Source organism: Myotis brandtii, unplaced genomic scaffold, assembly GCF_000412655.1.
Source record: "Myotis brandtii unplaced genomic scaffold, ASM41265v1 scaffold157, whole genome shotgun sequence".
Classification (NCBI taxonomy): Eukaryota; Metazoa; Chordata; class Mammalia; order Chiroptera; family Vespertilionidae; genus Myotis; species Myotis brandtii.
Genome location: NW_005355708.1, coordinates 5,524,448 through 5,539,721, shown reverse-complemented (window position 1 = coordinate 5,539,721; position 15,274 = coordinate 5,524,448). Strand labels below are relative to the sequence as shown.

The window sequence follows — 15,274 nt, the reverse complement described above, 5'->3', positions numbered from 1 at the left end:
CCGCCCCTCCTCCCCGGGCCTGACGGGAACCCGGCCGAAGCCCCGCACCGGAGCGAGGAGGGGAGAAGGGCTGGGGGGAGGGGTCCCCGTTCGGGCCCCCAAAGCCAGGGTTTGGCTATTTCCTGCAACCTGACGTGCCAAGATGGCGGCGCAGGGAGGGGAGGAGGGGCGGGAGGCGAGGAGGGTGGGACGTACCATCCCCACCCCGGGGGGGAGGAGGAGCAGCGGAGGGAAAAGGAAGTCCTGCAGGGAAAGCCGAGGAACGCCCCCTCGCCCCACCCCAGCGTGGGTCTTTCCACTCCCCCGGGCCGAGGCAGCGTCCCACCCACAGGACACGCCCCTCCGCCCCAGGGCCAATGAGAAGAGCCGGCCGGGAGCCCAGGGTTTTATGAATGGGCTCCCCACTCACCCACCTGCTGCCCGGGCCTCCTCCCGCCAAAGGGTCAAGTAAAGAGACTGCTGGCACCTTAAGACACCTGTCCTACAACAGTCATAATCATCTTATTCTCTGGCTCACCTCATGAAATCTGTTACATAATTCCTCTCGGACCAAGGATCTCCAGGTATTTGACCTAAATGATGGGTCATAGTGCTCTGAATGGAAATATGCAAATTTGCTTCTCAGCACATGGTCGCTCTTTAAGCAGCTACAAAATAAATGTAGCCTTTATTACCAAGTAATATAAGATACATTATTAACCCTCTCATAGGGGAAGAGGATGAAGTGATTAAATAAGTAACAAGTTTGTTATTTTCTCTCTGGAGAAAGACTAGGTTTTAAATATTACAGTGCCTTGTGTTATAAGCGCTCAAAAATATAAATCCAAATTTGTTTTAAGCAGAATTAGGAATTAGTAGAAAAGGAATAGCTCAGCTAATGTGTGGGTCAAGAGTGCCTATGAAAGAGTTCATGAGTCAAATGAGGGCTTGTGGTGAAAGAATAGAGAAGGGAAAGAAGACAGGAGATTGGAACCGTAACTTTTTGGGTTTTTTAATAACTGACTAAAAAATAGTAGCAAACAACTTCAGGAAATCTAGAATTATTGTAATAGGATTACTACATGATAAAAGGAAGCCATAAAATATAAACAGCTTCCATTTTTATTTATTTTTTAAGAGCCAGGGAGCATACTGCCAATTTGGTCCTGACTCATAAAATCATTTGACTTCATCATTGCACTTCTCACATCAAAGACTCTAAGCACCCAGCCCTTCCTAAACTAGCTGGATTTGCAAAGGGGGAAGAAAGCTGACCTGCTTACTGTATTACTCAATAACAAGATACAATGCAGTTCCGTTACATAGTAAAGTCACTTACCAAACAAGATATTCTCACAAAGCTAACATTTTTTAAAAAGCATGTAAAAATTACCATTTGTGTGTGCCACACACACACTATACTTTTACAGTTTGAAAGATAGTCCAATGGTTCCAACAGTTCACTTAGAGATTTAAAAAATATTTTCCCCTTCCAGATTCTTTGTCACTCCCTTGGCTCTGCCCTAACCTGGTCTCACCCTGTCACCTATCTACTAAATCAAGTAAATGTTCATTTACCCTAGTGAGCACAATCTATCTCAGTGCCTGGAGAGTGAGGTTCCTGAAAGGACTGGTATATGCTGAGGTGATAGAATAGGTGTGTTCACACAAGTGGGAGGAAAGAGGCATAATACGAATCACAACCACAGGAAGCAGCCCTCCAGAGTGGCAGGAGTGCTCACACCTAGATGGTCCAGTGCCCACCATTAAAAACAGTCAAAACCCACTCTGCACCCAGCAAAAGTTGCTGAGGGTCCCCTAAAGCAAGTTCTCAAAGGACGTAGCTGTTTCAGGAGTCAACGGAGGAGAGTCACTTTGAACAGTGGTGGTTTGACGTCTGTGGAAGAAGTCACTTGAACTCTTATAAAGAGAATTTTTAAGGGGTCAGTCAGCAGCTTCCCTGGACATTCAGGAAAACCAGCAAGAGAGGATGGTTTCATCTTTTCATAAAGTTCTTCTCCAGGGCTACCGAGGTTCTCTGTAAAGAGTAGATATTCCGCTTCACCCGGTCCTCCAGGGAGGAGGTGGACGCACTCTCTAGCTTCATGCGGCTGGGGAGAGAAGACAGACGAATGTAAGTGACAAACGTGTCAACTGGTCATCTAGCAAAATTAGAAGAAACAGGCTGCTAGCCACAAAACAGCTGTAAAAACACACCCTCTTTTAAGCCCACATATATTACTTTTGCCTCCATCTGGAACTCAGTCATTTAAAACAGATTCAAAGGGAAAATTTATCTGTTTTGGAAAATAGTCAAAGCCTCATTGGAAAAAGACTTGCTCAGCCATGAATTCTTATTTAAAAGGCAGGCCAAGGAGATTCAATGAAAATACCAATTCACTTCTCCTCTCCTCAAATTAAAAACATGCTACTCTCTGGCCAGCTCTGGCCAAAAGCTAGGAGTGGTAACAAAGATGGTCTGGAGACTGAGCTCCACGTTCTCTCGACACAGACACACTGGGAACACAAGGAATGAACCAGCTGCCCAACTGCCTTCTTGGAACCTGGAGACTGAGCTCCACGTTCTCTCGACACAGACACAGACACACTGGGAACACGAAGAATGAACCAGCTGCCCAACTGCCTTCTTGGAATCATCGCTACGAAAGCCATTGGGCAGGAAGCAGATGCACTCACTGGATAAACTTCCCGTCCCGAGAGTCCAGCTTCTCCAGCCTCTGCTCCCTCTCCTCGTCCTTCGCGTGCTTCTTAAGGATGTTCAGCCTCTCTTCCTCCCGCCACTTGGCATTTTCCATCATTTCTTGCCGTTTTCGCTCAAGTTCCTCTGATGAGAGCTTTCTGTTGAACACAAAAACCATCCCAACATGTCTACTTCTCTACTGACAAAAAAACCGGAACCACCTCGGGGAGAAGAGAAATCAGGTAGGACCTCAGGTTCTACACCTCCTGCTCTTTCCACAGACATGCCTAACCTACTGTCAAACTCAGGATGAGTTTCTTTCCTTCCAAATACCTTGCTTGGTCAGGCGGGAAGTTGCCAGTCAAAAATAAATCTTTTTAGCCCTACGTGGTTTTGCTCAGTGGATAAAACACTGGCCTGCAGACTGAAGGGTCCCGGGTTCCATTCCAGTCAAGGGCACATGCCAGAGTTGTGGGCTTGATCCCCAATAGGGGGAGCGCAGGAGGCAGCCGATCAATGATTCTCTCTCATCATTGATGTTTCTACCTCCCTTCTCCCTGTCCCTTCCTCTCTGAAATCAATAAAAATATTTTTATTAATTTATTTATTTATTTTTAAATATATTTTATTGATTTTTTACAGAGAGGAAGGGAGAGAGATAGAGTGTCAGAAACATAGATGAGAGAGAAACATCGATCAGCTGCCTCCTGCACATCTCCTACTGGGGATGTGCCCACAACCCAGGTACATGCCCTTGACCGGAATCGAACCCGGGACCTTTCAGTCCGCAGGCCGACACTCTATCCACTGAGCCAAACCGGTTTCGGCAATAAAAATATTTTTAAAAAGAAATAAACTTTTAAATAAGTTTCTGTTCCCTGGAAACTTAGAGAATCAGGCAATAAATAGTTAAAAGGGACCTAGGATCCACCTCTCTTCTAACAACATAGTGAATATAAGATGTTGTAGACTCTCAGTGGTTCTCAACGTTGGCTGCACAAAATACTGATGTCTGGTCCTAGCCAGTTTGGCTCATGGATAAAGCGTCAGCCCATAGATTAAAGGATCCCCGGTTCGATTCCGCTCAAGGACACATACCATACCTTCAATTGCAGGCTCGATCCCTGGCCCTGGTCAGGGCGTGTGCAGGAGGCAACCAATCGATGTGTCTCTCCCACACTGATTTTTTTTCTCTCTGTGTCTCTCCCCCTCCATTCCATTCTCTCTAAAAGTCAATGAAAAAATATCCTCTAGTGAGGATTAACAACAAAAAAATACTAATGTCTGAGCCCACCTTCCAGAGATTATGATGGGGTGTAGCTAAGTAATGGGAATTTTTTTTTAAGCTTCCCAAGTGATTTTAATGTGCAGCCAATTTGTAGGGGCAGTAAAAGGAAGTTCATAAAAGTTGCTCATTCATCTAAACTTCTACTAAGAGCAACTGCAACCCCTAGGGAGAGCCTTTCATGGGACAGTCTCAGATCCCAGGGCTGCACGCCTATATTCTGTCTGGCCCACTCCACACCCAACTCAAACACAGAGTCCTGTCTGCCCTCAGGAGAGTCCCCTGCTTCCCTTTCAGCTGATGCTCAAGTAAGGGACACGCTCTCAAGAAAAGCTTTTCTATGGAAATCTCTAATTTACAGATGTTGAGAGACAATTAATTTGTCCCTTCAATGTGCCTCCCACTGTAAGGGGCAGACGTTTAAAAGTTGACAAGAAGAATAAAAAAAGCTGGTTGGGCAAAAAGGTGATAGAGACTGTCCACTTTGCCCAGGTTTGAACCGCTCCTACACTCAGGCCTGTAGGGCTGAAGTTTATCTGCTGGGCTCTTGACTCACCTGGTATATCCAGGTGCGTGCCGCCTTTGGTAGACCTCTTTTTTAGGTGATGGGCTCCTAGTTCGGCCTCTCTCTCTCCTGTTTACCTTAGAGTTGTGCCTGTAACAGACACAGAGGGCAGAGAGGAGAAAAGTTTTTTCAACACAAGGGCTTTTATCATGTTCCTCAAACGATGGAAGAAAAGCTAACTGTGTTAGAATTATAATCCAAATTGAAGAGAACAGAGGGCAGAAGTGGAAGGAAAACAAAGGCATAAAGGTACATAGATTTGATATTAAACTTGCTCTAGAGATTCCAAATAGATAAATATGTAGTTCTAGCCTGGCCAGCATGGCTCAGTGGCTGAGCATCGACCTATGAACCAAGAGGTTCACAATTCAATTCCCGGTCAGGGCACATGCCCGGGTTGTGGGCTCGATCCCCAGTGGGGGCATGCAGGAGGCAACCAATCAATGATTCTCTCTCATCATTGATGGTTCTCTCTCTCTCTCTCTCTCTCTCTCTTTCCCTCTCTTTTCCTGAAATCAATTAAAAAATATATATATATTTTAAAAAGTGGATTGCAACCACTTTAAAACATTTAAAAAAAAAATGTCATTCTAGGGGCCTGAGCTTTACATTGAGGTGAGGGGCAAATGATGTAAAGGGAGTAACAAAGCAAAGACATTTGGAAAAATGAACAGATATCACCAAAAGCAAATCACCTGTTGTGACCAGCCCCCGGCACGCACCGGTTATTTCACAGTGAATTCCAAGACTCACGTTTTGCTTGGCCTTGGGGACCGTGACCTTCTGTCCGGGGATCGAGACCTCCTGTCCCGGGACCCTCCTTCTCTGGTGCTCTTCTTGCTGGCATGTCTGGGAGGTGAGGGGGAGGAGCTCCTGGACCTGGAGTGATTCTTCCACCCATGCACTCCTTTTGGCTCAGCCATCAAAGGGCCCTGCAGACGCTGGCTGTGGTCGGAGTCCCTGACCTGTATCATCAAAGAAAGGAAGAAAGGCTATTCCTAGGAAAATCCAGCACTCAGGAGAAAATGCAGTGAGACAAGAAAATGGATGAGCACTGAGGTTCTGTAAGGAGACAACTGGGTAAACCAATCCCTTCACAGCGAAACTTAGGAAAGTTAGCTTCAGAATTATTTAAAAGAGTGTACCCACCCAACCACCTAAACTGGCTTGGCTCTTCACCGCAGCCTGAGGAGCAGCAAGAGGCAGAGCATGGAGCACAGGGCCTAAAGTTAAACATACTGAGGGAAAACAAGGACTCCAGAGCGGTGTGCATTTGTTGAACATTACCAACCTGTACATTTAAAATATATGCATTTCATGTGCCCTAACCGGTTTGGCTCAGTGGATAGAGCATCGGCCTGCGGACTCAAGGGTCCCAGGTTCGATTCCGGTCAAGGGCATGTACCTTGGTTGTGGGCACATCCCCAGTAGGGAGTGTGCAGGAGGCAGCTGATCGATGTTTCTAACTCTCTATCCCTCTCCCTTCCTGTCTGTAAAAAATCAATAAAATATATTTAAAAAAATAAAAAATAAAATATATGCATTTCATGTAAATTATTTGCAGAGGGATGGACAGAATGCCTCAACACTCCCCTGTGGTTGAGCCTCTCTGCTCAGAGGGCCCTCAGCTCAAGGCTAAGGCATGGGCCTGTTCCCCAGCAGCCCCAGTCTTGGCTGTTCAAACTCGCTCCTTCCCACGTTTGATTGGCTGCTAAAATGCTCTATATCTAAAAGGCTGTCAAGCTGGCACATTCAACAGTCCCACTCCCTTTGCAAAGCCCACGTCCTTACCTGTAAACCATACCCAGGAACTTTGGATAAAACAGAGGAAGAATTTACCATCTTCTTTTGAGACCTAAAACATTAAAACACACACTCATTGAAAAAAAAATGCAAAAAGGTCCAGTTTACATCTCTTGTGCTGACATGTGCTTCCTGCTTCAATGGTGACCTTTCCCACCTCCCAGCTATGACTTGGGAGTGTGTCTCTATTTGGACTGTCTGTGCTGGAAGATGCATCAGCACAGTCATGTTTTTCCTGTAGAAAAAAAAACAAAAAACGTGGGCCCAGCTTTTCAGCCCTGATGCCTGAACACATTCTCCTCTCACCTCGTGCTGCTATTCCAGGGACTAAGAGTGAGTCAGCAGTGACGATGCTGACTGCTCCCACAGAGAAGATATACAGAATGGGCCCAGATGGGTCCATTAAAGCATTAAAAAAAAAAAAAAAAAAAGCCTACATAAAACTCTCTTCAGCCTCAGAGAAATCACCAGCTGAGATGAAAGTCATACCCAGGCTGTCTGACCGAAGACCCACAGGGCTATGGGGTCACGCCAAGATCTCCAAGGAACTCCAGTGCTAGATGGCCAGCTCTGTGGGCACAGGGCCCGTGTATGAGTTCACTGCTGAAACCTCAGGCCCTGGCAGTTCCCGGCATGGAGTAGGCGTTCGGTGTCTGTGGAATGAATGAGTGAGTGAATCCATGAGGGAGGCCCCCTCCACATGCTCACCTCCCCCAGCTGCGCTCGTCCTCACTGCTGCCACGATCGCTACTTGAGCTTCTGTGCTTATGTTTCTTGTGCTTCTTTTTCTTCTCCTTCTTTTTCTTCTTCTCCTTTTTTTCCAGACTCATTTGCAACTAGAAAATGCCCAGAACATAATCACACAAGATGACTGTCAATCCTTCTGAGTGGACTGGGTTATGCACAAACTACCTAACTCCAAGCCTCTGGATCTACAGGGGGCCAGGACATTATCAGAGCAGCCCTGTCAACAGCGAGAGGGGCTTACCCCTGGTTGTACACAAATGCCCCCAGACTAGTGAACAGAATCTCTGGTGGGTGGGCTAGGAATCTGTGTTTTTAACCAGTCTCTGGAACCACTGCCTAGCACATCCATCTGTCAAAAGAATTCCAACTTCACTGAAAGCATGTGGGAACGGAAAGATCAATCTTCACATTTTCCTTGCCAACTGATCCAAGAAATAATCACATAATATGTCATGTGAATGCTGCATGGACCCTAGAAAGTCTGCCACCTGCTCTCCTGAACACACTGGATGATCATGCTTTCCACAGGCATAACCCATACCTCTCTTTTTCTGGAACCATGCCCTTGCATGGTACTTTCCCAACCAAAAGACATAAAACAGAAAATCAAGCTTAATTAAGCTTGATAAATTGAGATTGCATAAAATCACCAGGAAAAGGTCTCTAAAAGACAAAAAAATTTTAAAGCCAGTTTTCCTTCTCATAAGGTAAGAGTAAATGGAGTGAAGTTCTCATGTTAAAGTAGCTAAAAGATACTCCTGGTGCTCATTTGATGCACTACTTACCAATTCTTTGATTTTCTTCATTTTCACAGGATTATTCAATACCTCTCTTTTTTTCTCTTCTTCCTTCTTCCTAAAGAGAGAAAATTATAAAAATCATAACAACTTATTTTAGGAAGGAGATTAAGTCACTCATTCCACTCTCCACAATTCTATGTAGCAATCTTTTTTCGAAAGGCATGTAGGCAGGTCCTAGGTTGAAATCTACACGAAGGTTTTGAAAGCCAGAAACCTTCCCCAAATCTGCATAAGGGACTGAATATTGTGAGGAAAGTCCACACTGTTCCCTGTGGTGCAAGAGAGCTGGTGTGTTTCTTGTTAGGCTTTACCCTCAAGGCTTCCCAAATAGTCCGGTAAACGGGGTCAGCCTGTGTGTCAATTGATGGCCGCGTATCTCCAAATTCCCAAGAAGCTGTCCGTCTTCCTCACCTTGCTTCTCCCTCGCATTTTTTATTAAGGGACAACAGTAAATGAATAAATCTGGTCTGGTTTAGTCTGGTCTGGTCCCCTTGGCAATCTCTTCCCATATGGCCTATACCAGGCACCCATAATGGAGCCTCCTTCCCAACATCAAGCAGCCCAAATGGAGACAAATTCTTTTACATGATACATAAAAGCTAAGAGGAAACCAGCTGTGAAGTGAGAAGCTAAATAACACTTCTACTAAGCATCTCTGTAACAAAACCCCTCCCAGCCCCTCCTCAGTACCTGATGATGAAGAGTGGGTCCTCCCGGATCTTGCTGGCCATGTCAAGGAGGGAATTGGCACCCGATGGGGCAAAGATAGAGCCTGGGAGGAGTCCTGTCTCAGAAGAACAGCCTGCCTCCTTCTCCTCCATCTTCTCAAAAACGTATTTGTCAATGGGGCGCCCCAGCAAGTACTCATCACGGTTCACCATCCCACCAGGACCCTGGTACATCCAGTCCAATTTTTCTTCTTTCTTCCTAGATCAAGAAAAAAATAGAAAAGAAAATGTAGACACCTACACACAAAACCTGAACACAAAGGATAGGTAACCATAGCTGGTCAGAGCAGGACTCATTCTACAGGCACCTAAGATGGGCTAAACACAGTACTCCCCATGGCACCCAGGGAGAAATGGTGCCTGCCAGCATGAAGCTTACCACTTAGCGAAGATCACTTTCACCACCTAAAGCAATTTATGAGGAAAAACTATGTTCCTCAACCTGGGGCACAGATCTTTTGCCCAGGGCTTCTACAAAGCTTTTATATTATCCTTTCATTTCTAGAATAATCTGAAACAATAAGCATATTCTGATAATCTCGTTACCAAGACCAATTTCAGTGACCACATACGCAGTTGTGTTCACTGTGTGTTTTGGTGCTCATTGTCATATTGGCACAAGCAGTAACACTACATTTATGGAGACAGTGAAAAAAGACCAGAGATAACCTGATCACAAAATTATGCTTTCACGCCAAAAGAGGGGGGCAATTATGTCACAGTATCATGCCAAACAAATATTTCCCTATAGTTCTGAGAGAAAAAAAGTGGTGAGAAAACTGAACCCTCATACAACAGACAATAAAGGCACGCTGAATTCATAAAAGCTTATGTTGAAGCAGCTAATACCCATTCACACTGCAAGCAGCAATGTTTTTTCATCAAAACAGCATTATCTATAACATTAAATTAACTGTTTTTTAAATATGATTATTTTGTGTGTTTGTTTTTGTTTAAGATTATATAACAACTATGAGCATAAAGAACGTCTTCTGGATGTGAGGGCGATCTGGCTGCGACATCTGTCACCCCATTGATCGCCAGGGTTGATTCGGCTGATCTGGCTGGCTAGGCGGGTGTCCCCCTCCTCCCTCACCGATCCATGTGCGTCCCTCCCGAAGCTGTGCGCTCGGTCGAAGAGGACAACCTTCCCCCCCGAGGAGAGGACCGGTCTTCGGTCAAGGGTATACGAGTAGCTGCGCTCCCCTGCTAGAACCTCCAAACAAGCTCTCAAGAACGTCTTCTTGGTTACATCCTTGGACATTTTAAAAAATATTATTTTTATTGATTTCTGAAGAGAGAAAGGGAGAGGGAGAGAGAGAAACATCAATGCAAGAGTGAAGCATTGATAGGTTGCCTCCTGCATGCTCCCTACTGGGGATCGAGCCCACAACCTAGGTATGTGCCCTAACCAGAATCAAACCAGTAACCTTTTGGTGCATGGACAACGCTCAACCAACTGAACCACACCGGCCAGAGCCTTTGGACATTTAATTTTTTATTTTAAATATATTTTTATTGATTTCAGAGAGGGGAAAGAGAGAGAGAAACATCAATGATGAGAGAGAATCATTGATTGGCTGTCTCCTGCACGCCCCACACTGGGATCGAGCCTAGAACCAGGGCATATGCCCTTGACTAGAATCAAACCCAGGACTCTTCAGTCCACAGACCAATGCTCTATCCACTGAGCTAAACCAGCTAGGGCCGGACATTTTTTTAAAAATATACTTTTTTAATATACTAGAACTGAACTATGGACCTCCTAGTTCATAGGTCAACGCTCAACCACTGAGCCACTCCAGCCAGGCTAATAAGAATAATTAATGTCCGACCAGTTTCATAATTCCATTTCCATAAACTGAAACTAGGTCTCATATGCACACAATCTTGAATGTCATAAATCCTCCTGTCATGAAATTATTAAGGAAAAGCCCTGTGTATCCAATGGGGGGACACATGCTACACACTACCCAGGAGACGTGCCCACGAGAACATAAACAAGAAAAATGACAGATGGCCCTAGCCAGTTTGGCTCAGTGGATAGAGCGCCAGCCTGCAGACGGAAGGGTCCTGGGTTCCATTCCGGTCAGGGGCACATGCCCTGGTTGCAGGCTCAATCTCCAGTAGGGGGCGTGCAGGAGGCAGCCAATCAATGATTTTTATCATTGATGTTTCTCTCTCTCTCCCTTCCTCTCTGAAATCAATAAAAATATATTTTAAAAAAAGAAAGAAAAATGATAGATTACTCAATTTTAGTCTCCTGTAGCTTTTATTCAATTCTGATTTAGAAATGCCCTGCATATTTCATGATTTTAATTTTTCTCAGAGCACATTTACTCCCACCTCCTTTCACAGGATGGGTAATTATTATCTGCTACTCCTATCCTCTATTACACAAGAGGAAACAAGTAGGGTAACATCGAGTGGGACTGTCCACAGTCACACAGCCTTCACTGACAGACACACTATCCACCTCCTTCCATGAGACCTCACTGCCCCCCTAAAATGAGCCTGCAATACATAAACAAACAAAAGCAGGAACGAGGCCTTGACACATACCAGAGGCAGGTAGTACCAATCACCCTCAGTTGTGGTTATTTGCCAATCACCTACCATGAGCTTGGCCTACACCGAGCCCTCTACATGTTATCTCAGTCCGTCTTCCACAAACCTTAGAAACTGGGAACTCTCACTCTCCTGGGTCTAGTGAGGTAACCAAGGCTCCCAAACTTGCCCCCAATTACATGGTGAGGCTCGTCCATGCAAAGCCAGCCTCAGAACCCAGGTCAGTCTGACTCCAAAACCCCTGCTTTTAACCAGCTATTGTGCAACAGCTGGATGCTGCACCTGTGGGCCAGTCCTGCAGTTCCCCACACACCAGGACACCCGCAGCCCCCCATGCCCACCCTCAGCCCCGGCTCACTTGACAGCGCCAACATCCTCCGCGTAGCGCTGCATCTCCTCCCTGGCCCTCTCCTCCCGCAACTCCCGCTGAAGCTCCTCGATCTTCTTCCGCTCAGCCTCATGCTTCTGCTCAGCCTTCCACACTTTCTCCACATTGCGGAGTGTCTGCGGGTGCCAGCTCTTCTTCAGGTTCTGTGGTAATTGAAAGGAGGGAGAAACAATTCTGGGAGTGTATGGGTGGTAAATATAACTGGCCCTGCCTCACCCACCTCTCTGTACCCTAATCACACCAAGGCAGGTGTATGTAAGGTCAAGACTGTCTTTAACAATGGCAAGGTTGGCACCCACAACCTCTCACACACCTGGGGGTTTTTGGTCAAGTGCATAAAGCTTCAGGATACAAAAGGCCCTTTCTGAATTCCCTTCTAATACTTCTAGCCTGAAATGCATATAAGTCTGACTTCCATTGGCTATGTCTGAAGTGAGGGTTGGTGATGACAATACAGGAGGAATGGGGCAAGGAGATGGAAAGGTATAGACTCTGCAAAGCAACATTCATTGTTATGAACACAGCCTTCTTTTTTCCTTCAGCTCACTTAACCTGCCTCACACTTGCATGGTTTACAACCCCATCTAGTACCTCTTCCAACCTTCCTTCCCAGGAATCTCCCCTTGGTTCTCATCTCCCCCCACCCTTCACCCTTCTCCTCTCCATCCTCCCCAAGAGCCACTGCTCTGGCCCAGCTTTCCCAATCAAGGGAGAGTTTCCTGGAAGAAATGACATCTCAGAACAATTATAAATTAACCTGGTAATGTAGAAAGAGGGGAGGCAGGGGTAGGATTTCCAAACAGAATAGCACACACAGGTGAAGGCACAGTGGTGAGAAAGACTATAGCACAAACAGTTCACTGTGGCTGGAGACGGAGTGCAAGCTGATGGGGAGGCAATGTCTAGAGACATTTTTGGTTGCACAACTGGGGGAGAAGGGTGGTACTAGTGGCTAGAAGCCAGGGATGCTGGTAAACATACTACAATGCACAGAACACACACACACACACACACACAACAAAGAACTATCCAGCCTTGAATGTCAATAGCACTGCCCTGACTGGTTTGGCTCAGTGGATAGAGCGTCGCCTGCGGACTGAAGGGTCCCAGGTTCGATTCCCAGTCAAGGGCATGTATCTTGGTTGCGAGCACATCGATGTTTCTAACTCTCTGTCCCTCTCCCTTCCTCTCTGTAAAAAATCAATAAAATATATATTTTTTAAAAATAGCACTGAGGCTGGGAAACCCTGGATTAGAGCTTTCTGTTCCACATACAATTAGGTGGTGAGAGCCTGGGGCGGTGGGGGCTGAAGGGAGTTAATGGGGGGGGTAAAGGAGGACATATGTAATAGTTTCAACAATTTTTTTTAAATTTGCATTTTCCATTAAAAAGAAAAAGAGCTTTCCTGTCTCTAAATGCAGTTTTCCGAAGAACACACCAAATTCGAGGAACCTTGATGGAATACTGGAACTCAGTAACATCTGACAAACTCTAACAGCTACTGGACAGGTGACTTAATTGATGTGCTGATTCGATTAGCTAAACTTCCAAGAGGTTAGCATTCTTCTGATGTTGCACCATGCTCTTGTGGGTCACTGCCCAATTTAGGGCCTCAGCCCTCTACAAATGAACTATTCTGCTTAAGAGCAATTGCCACTTAACGTATATTAAGTGGTATAAATTCAGGAGAAAACTCTGACACTATAAATAAGAATGCAGCACTGAAGGGGAAACGGAAAAGGTGGACATGAACGTCCTTTCAGGCTTAAAATGGACCCCAGGACATGGCTCAAGGGAAAGAATGGGGCATAAACCACGCCCATTACAGCCCAGGACGTCGCTCTGAACTCCTAGCTGAGAAAGACAGATGTGTCCCCAGACAAGATATACAAAATAATGCCTGCGGGACCCGTCCTCGAGACCTGCCTCCTTTCCTACCCATGATTTCAACCCTGGCCCCCGGGCCTTCCCCTGGAGTTTCCAGCCGAGGGCCCCCCTAACACACACACACAAACAACACCTGCCACCATTGGGGACACACCTGGCCCACCTCCCCAGGTCTCCGCTCAGTCCTTCCGTGGCCTTAGCGATCCGTCCCCTCTCCAGGGCTACGGCAACCCCCGCCCCCCCGCCCCGCCAACTTCACCCCCGCGAAAGCGAGGCTGCGTTGCCACGGTTACCCACTTCCACCAATTCCGTCCCGAGCCCGAGCCTGTCTCCAGCCTCAGTCCTCCGGCCGAGGCCTCCCTCACTTACCAGGTCTCCGCCCCCCATGATGGTGGAGACGTGTCCTCACTCCGTGGACCTGGAAGACTCAGGAAGGAGCGAGAGGAAACGTAGAGAAATAGTTCAGGTGCGACCGCCCCCGGTCTGCTCTCGGGGGCCACCGGCGGCCGCTCTCACAGCCGGATCTACATTCTACTTCCGGGAGGGCGTTCCAATGAGGCGACGGCGTCGCGGGGTGATGACGTTGATTACTCTGTGACGCTACGTAGCAGGAGCGTCACGTGTAGTGTTGCAGTTCGAGGCCCTCAGGTCGCGGCGTCCGCGGCCTCGTTTTGGGCCCTCGGTTGGCACCACGTCTGCTATCGCGATGGGTGTGTTCAGACGCCGCTGCTGTAGTCAGTTACGTGGCTAGTAGGCCTCGCCCAGCAGTTCGGTTGTCATGGCAGCGCGCCGCGGCGTCCCTCTCGGGGCTTCCATCGGTGTCTCGCGGGGAGGCCCCAGCGTGGACCCCCCAGCGTGGACCAGCTCCGGTCGCCTCGCCCGGCACCTCCCCCATACACCCCGGTTTTCCAAACGGCTTTTCAAACCCGCACTCTCGGGGGCGTGGGGGGGGAGGGAGGGTGAATAGTCAATCGGGGGAAAATGAGACATATGTAATTAAACAAAACAAAAAAATTAAGGATTTTTTTTTTAAACACGCATTCTCCTCACACCTCGACACAGCGCCGACTGCCTTAAATCAGATCTACTTTATGGAGTTTAAGTAGCAACAATCAAACCGAAATTCCATCCTGCACCGAACCTTCGGAATGTGCCAGCTTCCCCATTTCCTGTCCCTTCGTTTGCTGTGGCCACCCTGCTTGCTCCATTCGTGATGGAAACAGTAGCCAGCTCTGACCTAGCCCTGCAGATGTCTGGGGGAGAATTGTTGAGGGCTAGGTCGTGTGGTTCCTCCTCATCACACTGGCAAGGGAGGACTGAGGCCTCGCAAGCCTGGCACTGGTTGGCATGGAGTGTACCGGCACAAGCCTGAGAGGCACTTTCTCCTCTCACCTCCTCTCCACTGGGGAGAAAAGCTGAGACTAGAGAAACTAGTTTCCCTCCCCCCGAAACTCAGGGAAGAAACAGCAGCACACTTGGAGGCACAGATTAAAATCAATGTTTATCGAAAATGGTATTGGGAGTTCATCTAAGCAACTGTCATAGAAACTCAGTTCAAGGGGTATGAAAGGAAGAGCTGCTGTTAGAAGAGAGGGAGTCGGGTGACCTCTCCGAAGACAGATGGGCACTGGCGGAGGGCTGGGGTGTTCCTGCGGTAGCCAAACAGACCGTTGTACCCCCTGATCGCTTTCACATCAGCATTGTAGTAGTCATGGCCGATCACCTGCTGGAAGGAATGCCCTGGCGGGTGGAGAGAGAGGCCTGAGCCTGCAGGCAGCCCCCTCTTGCTTTCTCCACTTCCACTGGTATTTCCTAATACCAA

At 47.2% G+C, this 15,274-nt stretch overlaps 3 protein-coding genes across 3 annotated transcripts in view; all 3 read right to left on the bottom strand.

Moving 5' to 3' along the window:
• PIP4K2B (phosphatidylinositol-5-phosphate 4-kinase, type II, beta) overlaps positions 1 to 391 on the bottom strand; it is a 27,440-nt gene extending 27,049 nt beyond the window's left edge. The window contains exon 1 of the mRNA XM_005861911.2: positions 196 to 391. Coding sequence (XP_005861973.1) covers positions 196 to 198 — 3 coding nt within the window. The 5' untranslated portion in view covers positions 199 to 391. The remainder of the gene's footprint in view (positions 1 to 195) is intronic.
• A 259-nt stretch (positions 392 to 650) lies between these two features.
• CWC25 (CWC25 spliceosome-associated protein homolog) lies at positions 651 to 14,027 on the bottom strand. Its single transcript, XM_005861910.2, has 10 exons — positions 13,822 to 14,027; positions 11,535 to 11,707; positions 8,571 to 8,807; positions 7,866 to 7,935; positions 7,042 to 7,169; positions 6,322 to 6,385; positions 5,284 to 5,495; positions 4,522 to 4,620; positions 2,677 to 2,838; positions 651 to 2,090 (listed from the first exon to the last, which is right to left on the bottom strand). Exons 1-10 carry the CDS (start codon positions 13,837 to 13,839, stop codon positions 1,976 to 1,978), a joined length of 1,278 nt encoding a protein of 425 aa, XP_005861972.1. The 5' UTR covers positions 13,840 to 14,027; the 3' UTR covers positions 651 to 1,975.
• Positions 14,028 to 15,034: 1,007 nt separating this feature from the next.
• The window catches only part of LOC102249493 (chromosome unknown open reading frame, human C17orf98), a 3,266-nt gene continuing 3,026 nt past the window's right edge, over positions 15,035 to 15,274 (bottom strand). The window contains exon 3 of the mRNA XM_005861909.1: positions 15,035 to 15,192. Within this exon, the coding sequence (XP_005861971.1) occupies positions 15,035 to 15,192 (158 nt within the window). The remainder of the gene's footprint in view (positions 15,193 to 15,274) is intronic.